Raw genomic sequence first — 15,686 nt, forward strand, 5'->3', positions numbered from 1 at the left:
TAAACCTTTCATGTCAGCTTTCCTGTCTTTCTTTTGACTTGGTGTCAATATATTCCTTTAAGCCAGTAAAATCATTATGTTGATTGTTAACGTTTAATATTCTCCTTTACATTGTTTTAACATCTTTGTCAGAAATCAATTGACCATATATGTGTGAATCTATTTCCAGATTCTATTTTGTTCCATTGCCTATGTGTAGTCTGTATGTCTCTCTTCATCAGTACCAAGTTGTCTAGCTTAAATAGCTTTATAGATATAGGTAGGATAAATCCTCCAGTTTTATCTTTCTTTTAAAAAATTGCTTTGTTTATTCTTGATTCTTTGCATTTGCTTCCATAAGAATTTTAGAATCAAGTTGTCAATTTCTACAAAACAGTTTGCTAGAATTTTCATTGAGATTGGGTTGAATCTATAAATGAACTTGGTGAAAACTGACATTTTAATAATATTGATTCTTGTAATTTATGAACATGGTTGATATTTTCATTAAGTCTTCCAATAAAAAGGGGGAGTCAGCATTTATAAGCACATCACATATGCTTGATACAGTAATGGGTGCTTTACATGTATCATATTAATTGAAAATCACCATTCCTTTTATTAGCTAGATTGTGTTAGGGACAAGCTGCCCCAAAAAAGCTTCTTGGTACTGCCAACACCCCCACCCCCACCCCCTCAAACCTCTCCGTGTCACCCCTCCCCTTCCCCCAAACCTTTTTACATTTCTAAGCCCTTATCTAGGCACCGCGGTGAAGCCAGCAGACTTTTACCTATTAGGCCTTGCTGCTCTAAAGCAAACCCAATTACAAACCATCTGGACCGCACAGTGGGAGGTCGTGGGAAGCATAAACAAATTTTACCTACACCCTCCGGTACCATAAACGTCACGAGGTGATATGTGGCAGAGTAAACCAACAAACAATCTCAGGGTCTCTCTCCCCCATATAAACCCCTCATTTTGTAAGCTCAGGGCTGCCTCTCTCTGTAATGGAGCAGCCGGGAGGTTGAATAAAGGCTTGCCTGAACTTGTCTGTCTCTCTCTGTCTCTCTCTCTCTCTTACTCACTCTCACTCTCTCTCTCGTTCTTTCTCTCGGCTAACCTTACAGATTGCACATAAAAGGAAAAGGGGTTGAGAGAAGGTAAGTAACTCCCTAGAGACCAATAAGTGGCACAGAAGGTTATTTGGGCCCTCATCTGCCTGAGTTCAAACCCTGGCTTTTTCTATTCACCGGTCCTTATAACTCAGCTAAAACGAGGGTTAAGCAAGGGCCATCATTTATGACTGTGAACCTCTACAAAGTTCAGATTGTTCCTGAACAATCAAGCATTTCAAACTCTTACCGTCAAGTAAGGAGATAGCGTTGCATCGTGTGTAGGCATATGGGGATTAAAGATTACATTGTATTTCCCAAATTGCACTTGAGAATTGTGCCAATTATATCCTTTCTGTTCTTGTTCACGGTATGCGGGATCTACCTTGTTCACGGTATGTGGGATCCAGGTTAATCAACAGCATAAAATTCTTGTACCCTGTTGCAAAAATTTATTAGTAATCCATGCATACTGGTTTAGGATTTGAAAACAGGTTTTATAAAAGGTTTGCCAGGTATCGACCTAATTTCAGGAATACCCTAGTAGGGAAATTCAGTGACCTTTACCAACTTACCCGTGGCCAAAAAAATAAATAAGTAAAAATTAAAAATCAGAACGAATCCAAAGTAATTATAATTAAAATTAACCAAAGTTTCTGATCCAATCCTGATAAGGGGTATTAGGTTTAATATTTAAGGATAATTTATGAAGAAAAAGATTACGGTTCAAAGTCCACTTTAGGTATTTCTATTTACATTTCTTGGAAAAGCTTCCCAGGGCTCTTTCTGCCCCAGCCCCCAATCTACAGAGGAGTCTAGTCGACTGTCCACTCATTTCAAGGCACTTGTCTGAAACTGGAAGACCCAGGGAGGGAACAAGGTTCAGGCTTGAAACTCTAAGACATTCAAGATTTCACTTTGTATGCAAACATCACAATGGGAGGCTGCAGCGGGGCCTCATACTCACCGGCGCTAGGAGCTATAGATCCCGCACCCGCGGAGCCGGGCAACCACCTGAGGGGCCTCGGCCGGGAGCGGGTGGCCCCCCCGGCAGCTCCTGAGCAAAGCGGGCAAACCTGAGCAGGGCGGAACGGGTTGCTCAGGGAGAAAATCAAGGGAGTGATAGGGTGGGGGTGGCAGAGAACGGGCACAACGCCGGCTTCCTCCGGACGGCCTCCTGCGTCCCACCTGTGCTCTTGAAAGGCGGCCCCCGCGACAGGGCGCGGCGGGAACCGGAGCCGGGAGTAGGGTCACGAGTTAAAGCGGCGGGGCGGGAGGATGCCCGGGCGGCGGACGGGGCGCTCTCCTCCCTTCTGACCCTGGGCGGAGCGGGGCTTGAGGTTGCTGGAGCCGCTCGCTGACTCTCCCTACGCTCTTGCCGCGGACACCGGAGCTGCGGCCGCTCCCCGCTGTCCCCCAGGTGAGCCCGCCGGGCGCCGCCCCGGGGCGTCGAGTGTCGCGGGAACGGCGCCCGCAGCGCACAGGGAGGGGCCCGGGAGGCAGCAAGCCGTCGGGGACGCCGCGGGAGGGCCGGGTCGGGCCGGGCAGTCGGCGCCATGGAGGGCAGGCGGGCTGGAGCTGGGCGCGAGATGCAGCTGTTCCGCGCCGCCCCCACACCGCCCGCAGGTCAGTGGAGGTGCGTGCCTGCCAGGCCTGCCCGGGGCTGGGCGGGTGGGGGTGCTCTGCTCTTCAGTCCCCCTCCAGGCCGCCGCCCACCTGTGGCCAGGGCTCAGAAGGCTGGAAGCCACCTCTGCCCGGAGCCCCTGCGCTGGAAGGCTTTGATACCGGCCGGGACTCCAGATGGCCTTGAGGCGGCTCGGCCGGCCCCTCTCAAGGCGGACTGTCCCCCTGTTAGAGATGGGGGCGGCTGGAAGTGGGGGCTCAAGCCCGGGTCGCTGCGCTGGCTGAAAGCAGCCGCCAGCCGGACTGCGGCCGTCTGAGCGCAAGGGCAGTGCCCGGGGATGGCAGCGACCGCTCTGGGACATCGCTGCAACCCTCCGGCTCTTTCTCGCACAGATTACCCGACATAAGTGTCAACCCTTGTTCGTTTGTTTAAAAAAAGAAAAAAAGAGAAAGACTGGTGAGACCAAAGTTTTGTGTCTGATGAAGTGGGAAAACGCTTCTGAAAAAACGAGGTTGCGTAACTTTGTCGCCAACTGCGAGGCCTTTCCTATTTATACAGTCCCGGGCTTTCTCCAATTTTCTACAGCTTACTCCAATCAAGCCTCTGACCGCCAGGAATAGGTAACCTGTGTGTGTCCGTTTGCTCCTTCTAAGAGCATGCCTGATAGATACTTCGGTGGCCTCTTCGGATGGCCCCTTCGTCGGGTAGCCTCTCCTGCTGGGGCCCTTCGCCCACCTTGCCTCCCGTGCCGGTGCTCCGGGTGAATGTCAAAGGTGGCTGGCTGCGAATATCTCCTTCAGCTGCTGGGGTTTCCGACAGTTTGCAGTTTTTAAAAGTGCACCCTCGGAAGTGCTTTTCAGACTGGGTAAATCTACCGTTTCCAAGGTCAGCAGCCGGTCCTGGTGAATGAAATGTCTTCCGGGACAACTCCTTGTGATGTGCTGAATAGATGCTGGCTGGCTTGTTTTCTCTTTGTTCCTGTGGGTTACTGTTACATGGTGTGTGGCTAGTTTGTTTAAAATTTAATTTTCCCTGTATCAAAGTGGAAAGGGCTTAGTGTCAATATACAATTCACCAACATGCTTGATTATTAACAGCTTCATCATTATGTTGGTGTTCATATGCGAGCTTTGGTGAACATGAAATCATCTGTGTTTTAAGTCCTATAGATAAAGTCTCCTTAAATGCTGGTTAAAATATCCTGCCTTCACGAAAAAATGCTTATCATTACTCGCCATCAGAGAAATGCAAATCAAAACCACAATGAGATACCATCTCACACCAGTTAGAATGGCAATCATTAAAAAGTCAGGACACAACAGGTGCTGGAGAGGATGTGGAGAAATAGGGACACTTTTACACTGTTGGTGGGACTGTAAACTAGTTCAACCATTGTGGAAAACAGTGTGGCAATTCCTCAAGGATCTAGAACTAGAAATACCATTTGACCCAGCCATCCCATTACTGGGGATATACCCAAAAGATTATAAGTCATGCTGCTATAAAGACACATGCACACCTACGTTTATTGCAGCACTATTCACAATAGCAAAGACTTGGAATCAGCCCAAATGTCCATCAGTGACAGACTGGATTAAGAAAATGTGGCACATATACACCATGAAATTCTATGCAGCCATAAAAAAGGATGAGTTCATGCCCTTTGTAGGGACAGGGATGCAGCTGGAAACCATCATTCTCAGCAAACTATTGCAAGAACAGAAAACCAAACACTGCATGTTCTCACTCATAGGTGGAAATTGAACAATGAGATCACTTGGACACAGGAAGGGGAACATCACACACCGGGACCTATTGTGGGGAGTGGGGAGGGATAGCATTAGGAGATATACCTAATGTAAATGACGAGTTAATGGGTGCAGCACACTAACATGGCACATGTATACATATGTAACAAACCTGCACGTTGTGCACATGTACCCTAGAACTTAAAGTATTACAAAAACCCAAAAAAACCTGCCTTTTTGAAGGAAGTAAAACTGTTGAGTGAAAATTCTAATTTATTAATAATTTTCTTTCCTTTATGCCTTTACCTAAGAATTACTGCATTTATGCTTTGACGGGCATTTTAACACACACACACAAGCCACACTTTAATGAGTTATATCATAATTATTTCATTTTGAAGGTACTGCATATGCCATACAGTAAATATGTTTTATGGTTTATTCATCCAGCAGTATCCTTATTAATCTCTTCATTAATCGAGAGTTTAAAAACCTTCCTCATGGCTATTCTTTATAGCCAGTATCTATTGTTCGGAGATGTTGGGCTTGCTAAGAATGCTTGAATTGGAATCAAAAGTGGGGTTCTAGACTTGGAAAGCAGCATGGTATCTAACCAGTGACTTGTAAGAAATTGTATGAATGCAGGTTGCAATTTTCCTCCTTCATTGCTGAGTACAAGTTATTATTAAAATGTCAAATAAAGCCTGCCTTTCTTTTCTGTATGGAAGAACCCTACTCATGGTTTGGGGTATTTTACTTTGAACAGGTTTCCATAGTATAATATCAGTCTTAGTCTGAGGGAAAATCCAAGATCCATCCCAGTCTCTAGAGTGACTTCTCCGTCACTTTGAAAAAGCTGATTCTGAAGACAATAAAACCAGCCCAACCCAGCCCTTTTCAAACGCACCGGCCTCCCCAAATAGATATGAAGTACTTTGAAAATATGCTATAAATATAAGGCCTTCAATTAAAAAGTCCTTACAAGTGATGCCACAGACTGGGAATTAGGCTTAAATTGAGGACCTACTTTCCCCTTTGTACAACAGTTATGTTTCCTGAGGCACATACTGCCCCTTAAAGAACCTTTCTAGGAAGCCGCTCTGTCTGCTGTGGGTGTTAGGCAGGTGAGTCTGCTCAGCGCTAGATCCTATGCAAGGGCTTTGCTGTTTTATATAATGGTCACTACAGTCATAACTATTTAATTCTGGCTACAATCGTAGAAGGGTAGGTGTTGTTATTCCCATTTTGCTGGAGAGGAAACTGAGGCTCAGAAGGGCTAAATGATTTCCTTGAGATTGCAGAAATGTCAAGTTATAGAACCAGGATTAGAAACCAAACTGAATCTTGGTTCTTTACACTACACCCTACTATCTTTAACTCAGTGGTTTTAAACATTTTTTGATAATCTGTGAAAGTTTTAGTTACTTCCCAGGAAAAAGTGTCCACAGCCACATATATGAAAGTTTTCATATAACTTCAAGGCCCACGTACCCTCTGAAGTCCTTCCCCGTGGTCCTCAGGTCTCTGATCCTGCTCTAACTATACTGAGTGAGGCAGAAAACATATACATCCTATATATATGTACATATAATCTTTTACTGTTGGGAGCAGCCCTTGAATTTGGTAACTTTGAACTATGTGAAAATTCATTTTGTAATTAAAACAAATAAAAAAGTGATGTCTTACATTAGAACTGATTCTGTAAACATCTAAAATGCAGTTTAGAGCAGTGGTGCTTATTTGAAACCAGAACTTCTATTTGGGCTTCTTCCTGCAGTATCAAAGAATATGGACTTGTGTCTTTACTCACTAAATGGAAATGTTGGTGGTTGTTTTTTTTTTTCCTCTAGAGATGGCAAATCCTGAGGTAGTTATAAGTAGCTGCAGCTCTCATGAAGAGGAAAATCGCTGCAATTTTAACCAGCATACATCTCCATCTGAGGAGCTTCTATTAGAAGACCAGATGAGGCGAAAACTCAAATTTTTTTTCATGAATCCCTGTGAAAAGTTCTGGGCTCGAGGTAGAAAACCATGGAAACTTGCCATACAAATTCTAAAAATTGCAATGGTGACTATCCAGGTAAGTATCTCAGATCATGGGTTTGGTGAAAGCCTCTTTTAATAACAAAGAGAACTATGGACAGTGTTTTTGTTTTTTTAATATATATAACTTTTAACTACATGCATAATGTAGAACAGTAACAGATAAGAAAACATACAATCTTAGACCTTTCTGTCTTCAACATTTGTGAAAGAGTTTGGCTTCTTTTTTCTTAGTTTTTTTCTTCTCATCTTTCCCTTGGTTATAATTTTAGTCGCATAATCTAATTAGTTTTCAGCAAAGGAAAACTAATATTTGGCTTCCAATGAAGAGGTTCAGCTGGTTTCTAAATAAGCCATGGAAACTAGTGTTGTCCAATATTAGGACTTTCTTTTCCTTCCTAGTTAGTTTCCTGGGAATTTCTCTCTTCAGAAACTTAAAGGGCTCTTGCTACAGGCAAATTCTTAGGTTCTTACAACCCTGTGATCATGAGACCCGTGCAGTGGAAGAATGTGAAGTTAACTAAGAGAAGAGGAGTGGCAGGAGCTAGAGAAACACAGGACCTCTTTTTAGTTCAAAGGGAGCTTTTAAATCTTATTTCCTTGGCTTCTTTTAATATTTTTATGGGGGAAGGAGGAACCATATTTTGTGATTCTTAATATATACTGGTTGTGATTTACTCTTACGAAAATATGTTTTCCCGTTGGTGAGAGTAATTATCTCTTGCTAAAAGCAAAGGGCAAAATAAAAGCAGATTTTAATGAGAAAAATCGATGTGATAGGTTTATTTTTATTATTACTTACTCTTCCTAAGTTGGTGAAAAATGCTTAAGTAAATAAACAATTGGTATTGAAGGAGAGATTAAAAAAACAGGACATTACTAATTTTAACTGCTTATTGAGAACAAATGCTTATGATTGTTAGGGAACCAAAGCAATTTCTACAATCATATGAAGTTGGTAGAATTCTTGCTTGTTTCTAATGCTAGATGTTGTATCAAGGGAAACAAACATTTGGTGACTACCCTGTTCCAGTACATTATTTCATCTAATTCTAACACTCCTACTGGCTCATTTTACAGAAGAGGAAGCTGACATTCATAGAGCTCTTTTAAAGTCACATGGCTTGGCCAGGCAGGGTGGCTCATGCCTATAATTGCAGCACTGTGGGATGCTGAGGTGGGTGGATTGCTTAAGCTAAGGAATTCCAGACCAGCCTGGGTAACGTGGTGAAAACCCGTTTCTACAAAAAATACAAAAATTAGCCAGGTGTAGTGATCACACCACTGTGCTCCAGCCTGGGTGACAGAGTGAGACCCTGTCTCAAAAAAAAAAAAAAAATCACATGGCTCGTCAGTGGCAATGTCAAGACTTTGAAGGCAGGCATTCTCTCTATTATATACACTGAAAATGGATGTTCAATCCTCAGCCAAATATTTGGCAAGTTGAAATTGAAATTCTTAACTTCTGAGTGATAATATGGTGTGTCACAATAGTGAAAAGTTTATGTCTATTGTTTCTTATAAAAGGGAAAAGCCTGTAACAATTGAACATGAATATTTTCTACTTAGAATAATAATAGGTACCACTTGAGTGTTTGCTGTGTACCAGGCTAAATATTTTATAGGTGTCATCATGTTCAATTCTTTTTTTTCTGAGATGGAGTCCCACTGTGTGGCCCAGGCTAGAGTACAGTGGCACCATCTCAGCTCACTGCAACCTCTGCCTCCTGGGTTCAAGCGATTCTCCTGCCTCAACCTCTTGAATAGCTGGGATTACAGGCGCATGCCACCACGCCTGGCTAACTTTTGTATTTTTAGTAGAGACGGGGTTTCACCATGTTGGCCAGGCTGCTCTTGAACTCCTGACCTCAGGTGATCCATCCACCTAGGCCTCCCAAAGTGCTGGGATTACAGGGTGAGCCACTGTGCCCGGCCCATACTCAATTCTTAAAACAAGTTGGAGGGTAGGTAGTGGTATCCTCATTTCACAGAGGAGAACGATGAGGGGCTTGGTAAGGAAAAGGACCCTGTCATAGTCAGGAAACTAGAAGAGTAGAACTGATATTCAAACTCAGATTTATTTTCTCTAAGATTTATTTTCTCTAAGATTTATGTTCGTAATTCTTAATTCTTAATTTTTAATTCTTAGGGAGCTCATCTAACCTTCCTATGTTTACTAGGGTGATCAAAGGAAAACTGGCCAGTGGTTTAAGATACTAAAGCTGCCAGTAATAAGCATGTAAAAGGTTTAGGTAAGTTTTTAAAAGGAACTGAGGGTTTCTTAATTGTGATGTTTCCTTAATTTATATCAGAGCAATCAAACAAATAGTAGATAAAGACAGCTTTGTAATTGGGCAAATGAGGTGAGCAAATGGTGACAGATTCTCTCAGGGAAAAGGAGGTGGTCCTTCGGTTAAATTTGAGATTTTGTGTCTGCAGCAGCAAAAGAAAGATGTTTACAATGGTGGACATCCTATTTCTCTTTTCCCACTGCCTGGCTTACTCTGAATGACAGCAGTTTTCTCTCAGCCATTGTTATTCCTGTCTGCCACTAAACCTTTGAGGGCAGGGACCAATGTCTTCTCATTGTATCCTCAGTCGCTAGCTCACTGCTGACACATGAGAGTCAGGTGTGGTGGCTCCATTACCCAGCCTCAGCCATCACTATGATGAAAGATTAAAATTAATAACTATGACCCTGGGTGTAAGTGGTCATTAAGTCCTCAGAGCTGAAAGTATACTTTCAGGGCCCCTTAACAAATAATGAGAATATTAACTTTTCAGAGTTTGTGCAGCAACCAAGACCTAAAAATTCACTTGAAAGTAAGGCCTTTATGTCATACATGACAATGATTTTATTGTGACATTGACTAACTGCCAAACAAAAAACAAGCTTGTTTTTCATATAGGTGAATATTGTATTTTATTCTGAGTTTGTAATATATATTTTTGCCATAATTGTATTTGTATTTTTGCCATAATTGTATTTGAATGACTGGTAAGAATATCTTTGAGCATTCTTTGGGGCTGTTTGGTCATCAGCTTCAACAGATGCAAAATCCCCAGAATATCAAGATATAGTCTTATTGAGGATAATTAAAGAAGCTCTGCAGAAATGAGAGTTAGGTGCAGAGTGATGATATGTGTGGGGTGCAGACCATATATCATATGTGGAAGGGAGAGGGGAAAAGATTGTCTGCTCTGTTTTTTTCTGATGAAACCCTGAATTACTTTGTGTAGCATGACAGGGTGGATAGAACCTAGATTTAGTCTGTCAGACATGGGTTTCAATTTTGACTGTATCAACTGGCTAGTTATGTGACTTGAAAAAATTATGTAACTTCTCTAGGCCTCACCTCTAAAATTGGTGTATTAGGAATATATGGCAGGATTAGTATGAGGAAAGTTCCCGGAATAGTGTATGGCACATACGTGGTCAACACTGTTCCTGCCTTCCATATAAAATATACTCTGCCTCACTCTGGGATTTAAGTAAGAGTGTAGTTTCTCAATTTACAGCATGTACAGCATGTGGGGGGTGTGTGTGCATGTGTGTGCCTATGTGTGGAAGTGTGTATGAGAGAGAGAGAGAGATAGAGGTTTGGGTGAGAGGGAAGAGAAGACGAAAGAGAGACTTAGAGTATGGTAAGCTTTTTTTTTTTTTTTTGACACGTAGTTTCACTCTTGCTGCCTAGGCTGGAGTGCAATGGCGCAATCTCAGCTCATAGCAACCTCTGCCTTCCGGGTTCAAGCGATTCTTCTGCCTCAGCCTCCTGAGTAGCTGGGATTACAGGCATGTGCCACCATGCCCGGCTAACTGTTTTTATTTGTAGTAGAGATGGGGTTTCACCATGTTGGTCAGGCTGGTCTTGAACTCCTGACCTCAAGTAACCCACCTGCCTCTGCCTCCCAAAGTGTTTGGATTACAGGTATGAGCCACTGCGCCCGGCTATATTGTAAGCTTTTAGGTATAATTGAAAGGCCTTAGGTTAACATGTCAACAGTGCAGTGAAACTTTTTGTGTGTGTGAACAACTGAGTTTCATTTAAAACACTTAGGTCAATCCTGCATGACTATTAAGGACACATTATGTTAATATACTTTAAACATGAGTTGAAAAGGTATTTTCTATTTTTGGTCTTACTGTCATGGTTTTGGTGATTAGACCTAGGAATATAGTGTGGTCATAGGACTTGTACTTTCTTAAATTATTATCCACCTGCTGCAAAACCTTCTTGCTGTCCCAGAGAATTCATTTTAAACTCTTCTATTTGTTGTTCAACCCCCTGTACCTTCTGCTCTGCTTTTTCTGCCCATATTTGCCACCCTCTTACTTTTTCTTTTTTTTCTTTTAAGCTGGTCTTATTTGGGCTAAGTAACCAGATGGTGGTAGCTTTCAAGGAAGAGAATACTATAGCATTCAAACACCTTTTCCTAAAAGGATATATGGACCGAATGGATGACACATATGCAGTGTACACACAAAGTGACGTGTATGATCAGATAATCTTCGCAGTGAACCAGGTAAATCAAGTGTGTGCCTTATTTACTTGGGAAAAAGAACAGACTGGAAAAATGGTGGCAATGTATGTAACAGAAACTGACATTCAAGTGGAGAAGGGTGAACATTTCTGCTTAGAAATGACACATACAAAATTATTTTTAATTTTTAAAAAATACTGTCAACAAATTTTTATAAAACCAGAAGTTGAGAAAAGCTTTTGTTTAGTAACAGAAAGGCAGAAACTTTAAAGATTTAATTAAAAGAATCAGAGTTAGGGCTTGGCATGGGAGTCTCAAAGATTAAAATTAGTAACTATGACCCTGGGTGTAAGTAGTCATTAAGTCCTCAGAGCTGAAAGTATACTTTCAGGGCCCCTTAACAAATAATGAGAATATTAACTTTTCAGAGTTTGTACAGCAACCAAGACCTAAAAATTCACTCGAAAGTAAGTAAGGCCTTTATGTCATACATGACAATGATTTTATTGTGACATTCACTAACTGCCAAACAAAAAACAAGCTTGTTTATCATGTAGATGAATACTGTATTTTATTCTGAGTTTGTAATATATATTTTTGCCATAAATAATACTTTTCAAGACCCCAAATTTTTAAATTTTTAGGTGTCATTGAAAGCATCCTTGAAGTCAGCATTCCCAGACTGGGTTAGTTTGCAGAACACATTTCAAAATTATTATAATTCTTCAGAAAATTATTATAGTGTAATCATGGCTATTCATTTTCTAGAGACAATCTATGCACAGTAAGATGTAAACTGCTAGGATAAAATACATATTTATAGCATGAAGTCTTTCTGTTAGCACTGGGGTTGGGAAAATGAGCCAGAAATCTAAAGTAATAGAAATAAGTTACATAAACTGTTAAACAGAACTATGTCCTACAACTTATAGGGGGGAAAAGGCATAATGATGGAGATACTCAGTTTTTAGAATTTTAAGTATATTAAGTTTCTCTAAAGCTAGTCTGATCTAAACTGGTAGTTTGGTGTTTTTGGAGGGGGTGGCGGGGAGCAGGATAGAGGCAAGAGGTAAACAGTTCATTAAATTTTTTTTATTGAGACAGGATCTCACTCTGTCACCCAGGCTGCAGTGCAGTGGTGCAGTCACAGCTCTCTGCAGATTCAACCTCCTGGGCACAAGTGATCTTCCCACCTTAGCCTCTCAAGCAGCTTGAGGCCACAGGCATGCACCACTATACCTAGCTAATTAAAAAAAAAAATTTTTTTTTTTTTTTTGTAGAGACAGGGTCTCTACATGTTCTCAATTTACAGCATGTACAGCATGTACAGCATGTGGGGGGTGTGTGTGCATGTGTGTTGCACAGGTTGCTCAAACTCCTGGCCTCAAGTGATCCTCCCACCTCAGCCTCCCAAAGTACATTAAATTCCTTATAAATCATCTTAACCTTTATTTGTAAACCTAGACTCAGTCTTCAAAATGTAGTATTTGGCACTTAGGCCATTCTGCTTTTCAGATTTCCACATTCCTTCTGGAAATGCATGTACCTGCTTTATTCTAGTTGTCTTGGTCTGTTCCTTCTGCTACAACAAAATACCTGAGACTAGATAACAGACAAACAACAGAAATTTCTGCCTAATAATTCTGGAGCCGGGGAAGTCCAAGATCAAGCTGCTGGCAGGTTTGGTGTCTGGTAAGGGCTTGCACCTTCTTGCTGTGTTCTTACATGGTGGAACGCAGAAGGACAAAAGGGCCTGGCTAATTTCTCCCAGCCTTTTATAAGGCCAGTAGTCCTATTCATGATTGTTGGCCTCCTAAATACTTCACCTCTTAAGACTATCATATTGGGGTTTAATTTCCAACATAAGAACTTTGGAGGGACACATACATTCCATGTATGACTCCCTACTATTGATTCCCTACTGTTTTCTAAGGTGATTTACTGTTTTTCTAAGCAGCAGTATGTACTTTTAACTGAAGATAAAAAGTGTCTTGATCAAAATTTTTATGAATAAGTAGGGTTTTGAGTGTGAGTACAGTTCTCTTTCATGCTTCTGAGAAATGAATAGAAAAAAATGTGAATATTTTCTATTTTTTATTTTATTTTTTATTTTTGAGACAGGGTCTCACTCTGTCACCCAGGCTGGAGTGCAGTGGCGCAATCTCGGCTCACTGCAACCTCTGCCTCCTGGGCTCAAGCGATTCTCCCACCTCAGCCTCATGAGTAGCTGGGATTACAGGCTCCCATCACCATGCCCAGCTAATTTTTTTTGTATTTTTAGTAGAGGCAAGGTTTCACCATGTTGGCCGGGCTGGTCTCGAACTCCTGATCTCAAGTGATCTGCCTGCCTTGGCCTCCCAAAGTGCAGGGATTACAGGCATGAGCCACCGCACCTGGCCAAAATATAAATTATTTTTAAAACGGGAAGGATCTTTGATTTCTGTAAAGAAAGAGTTTCCTTAATAGTTGAGGTGATTGTTACTGAGAGGAACTGACAAATAGGGCAGTGGCATCTCAATTCTTAGAAGCATATCCATAACTATTAGCTATCCCCAAGGGTTTATCCCCAAGATGTCATCCTACTGGATAATCTCCAGGGCTCATTCTGATCCAATACTGTGATTATAACAGCACTGCTGTTTATTATATACGCTTCTATATTTGAATGTGAGAGACCTACTTATTTTCTTTTTAGGCTGTCTCCTGGCTTTCCTCTTATTTCTTCAATAATTTTGGGGTCAGCTTTATTGGTTCTTTTTCTTTCATCTGCCTCTTAAATTTGAGCAGTCCTCAAAGCTTGGTCCTTTTCCTGCAGAAACGACCTCCACTACCCAGCCTCAGCCATCACTATGATGAAGGGACTCCCAAGTAGTTGCCCACACTGCCAGACACCTACCCCACAAGCACTTCAGAACTGCCCATCACAGTCTCCTCCCACCCACTCCCTAGGCTGTTTCTCCTTTCTGGTCTTCTGGCTTAGGTTGAAAGGCCTCAGGGTCTTCCTGGAATCGTTTATTCTTGCAGCTCAAACATAGTTTATAACTTCCTGTTTCTGGATGGCTTCCTTTCTTTCCTACCCCCCTGCTCTACCACCTCTTGCTTTTGGTGCCACAGCATTTAGCTAAGGACATTGAACGTGTTTTTATATTATCCCCCAAAGGCTGACCTGGGACCCATAGATCTGACTGAAAACTTCTTCTCTCAAGGCAGAACTGCAGAGACCAGGAGGGACGGATGCCCAGTCTAGTTAAAGCTCCACCAAGACCTCAGGCACTTGGCTGCTCTGTGCTGTCTCACCATCGTTAGTTCCAACCATCATCTCATACTACATTTCTGTCCCATAACCCTCTGTCTTGGACTCTAGAGCTGCCCTCTAGCTGGACACAGCCCTGCTGCTTCCCTAGATTACCCAGTTCTTGCCAGATGCTCAGACCTACACAAAGAGCCATATGAAGAGCTCAAGGAAGTCTGGCTATAGCATATGTAGTTAATGTATATATTATGTAATGTAACTGTGGTGTATATAGGTATAATGTTAACAGGTACCTGCAGCCATGGGCCTCAGACCTTTCACAGTTCAAGACCTTGAAAGGTTTAAGACATAAGATTCTGTGGTCAGGAGTTTCAGCCATTTAGGGGATTCCTGTGGGGACTGCCCCACAATTACACCTGGACTCTGGGAGCGTTGTAGGGCCCCATTGCAGCTATGACTGCGCTTCGTGACCCCTGCTTGCCTTTCCCGATTTACTTCCCATTACACATCATATGTTCTAGGCACACTGGTCTACTGGGTACCTTAAATGGAAAACAAAAATCTCAAAACTGAGTATCTCTAGCATTATTCTACTTTACCCCATATGCCAAACGTAATGTTGTTTACTAGCTTAGGAAGCTTGCTTCTATTACTGTAGATTCTGGCTCACTTTCCCAATCCTAATGCTAACAGAAAGCTTGGTGCCATAATCATCTATCTTATCCTGTTTACCAACTCACTGTGCACAGATTAGCTCTAGTAATGAAGAGCTCCATCGCATTATTGTAATTTTTCACCTCACCATTCACTTGACCAATATTTGAGCACCTACTGTGTGCCTGCAGGGCTGGTGTTAGAGCAGTGGATTGATAAATTCCCTGTCCTGTGGAACTTGCATTCTAATGGGGGAGATAGATTTTAAACAAGTTTAACTAAAATCTTTTGGTTTAGGGTAATGATGAGTGCTATGAAGAAAAATAAACCAGCATAAGGCAATAACAGTAGTCTCAGAGTGGTCAGAAAAGGCCTTTCTGAAGACTTGAAATCTTGGGGAGAATATTTCAAGCTGAACGTGTGGCAACAGCAAAGTCCCTGAAGCTGGAAAGCGTTTGGTATGTTTGAGAAAATGCAAGGGAGGCAAGTATGAGGGGGCAGAGTTAGGGCCAGAGGAGCTGGGGGCCAGGTCTCTCAGGACATGTAAAGGAGCTCTGAATTTTATTCTGAGAGACAGGAAGCCATGGAAGGGCTTTTGATAGGGGAGAGACAATGATAACATACATAAGCAAAATCTAACATGTATTCACTCAAATATTTATTAGATAGTATCTATTGGCTGGGCACAGTGGCTCACGTCTGTAATCCCAGCACTTTGGGAGGTCGAGGTGGGTAGATCACAAGGCCAGGAAATCGAGACCATCCTGACTAACACGGTGAAACCCTGTCT

At 42.1% G+C, this 15,686-nt stretch overlaps 1 protein-coding gene across 3 annotated transcripts in view; it reads left to right on the plus strand.

The window, feature by feature from the left end:
- The first annotated feature begins 2,367 nt into the window (after positions 1 to 2,367).
- Positions 2,368 to 15,686, plus strand: part of MCOLN3 (mucolipin 3) — a 31,650-nt gene continuing 18,331 nt past the window's right edge. The window contains exons 1-4 of one of the 3 annotated variants that reach the window (XM_011982126.1): positions 2,424 to 2,512; positions 3,302 to 3,714; positions 6,315 to 6,544; positions 10,864 to 11,031. In XM_011982126.1, the coding sequence (XP_011837516.1) occupies positions 3,666 to 3,714; positions 6,315 to 6,544; positions 10,864 to 11,031 (447 nt within the window). In that variant the 5' untranslated portion in view covers positions 2,424 to 2,512; positions 3,302 to 3,665. Of the gene's footprint in view, positions 2,513 to 3,301; positions 3,715 to 6,314; positions 6,545 to 10,863; positions 11,032 to 15,686 lie in introns of all 3 variants that reach the window. The other 2 variants (XM_011982127.1, XM_011982128.1) reach the window with 2 other exon arrangements.

Source organism: Mandrillus leucophaeus, unplaced genomic scaffold, assembly GCF_000951045.1.
Source record: "Mandrillus leucophaeus isolate KB7577 unplaced genomic scaffold, Mleu.le_1.0 Scaffold235, whole genome shotgun sequence".
Classification (NCBI taxonomy): Eukaryota; Metazoa; Chordata; class Mammalia; order Primates; family Cercopithecidae; genus Mandrillus; species Mandrillus leucophaeus.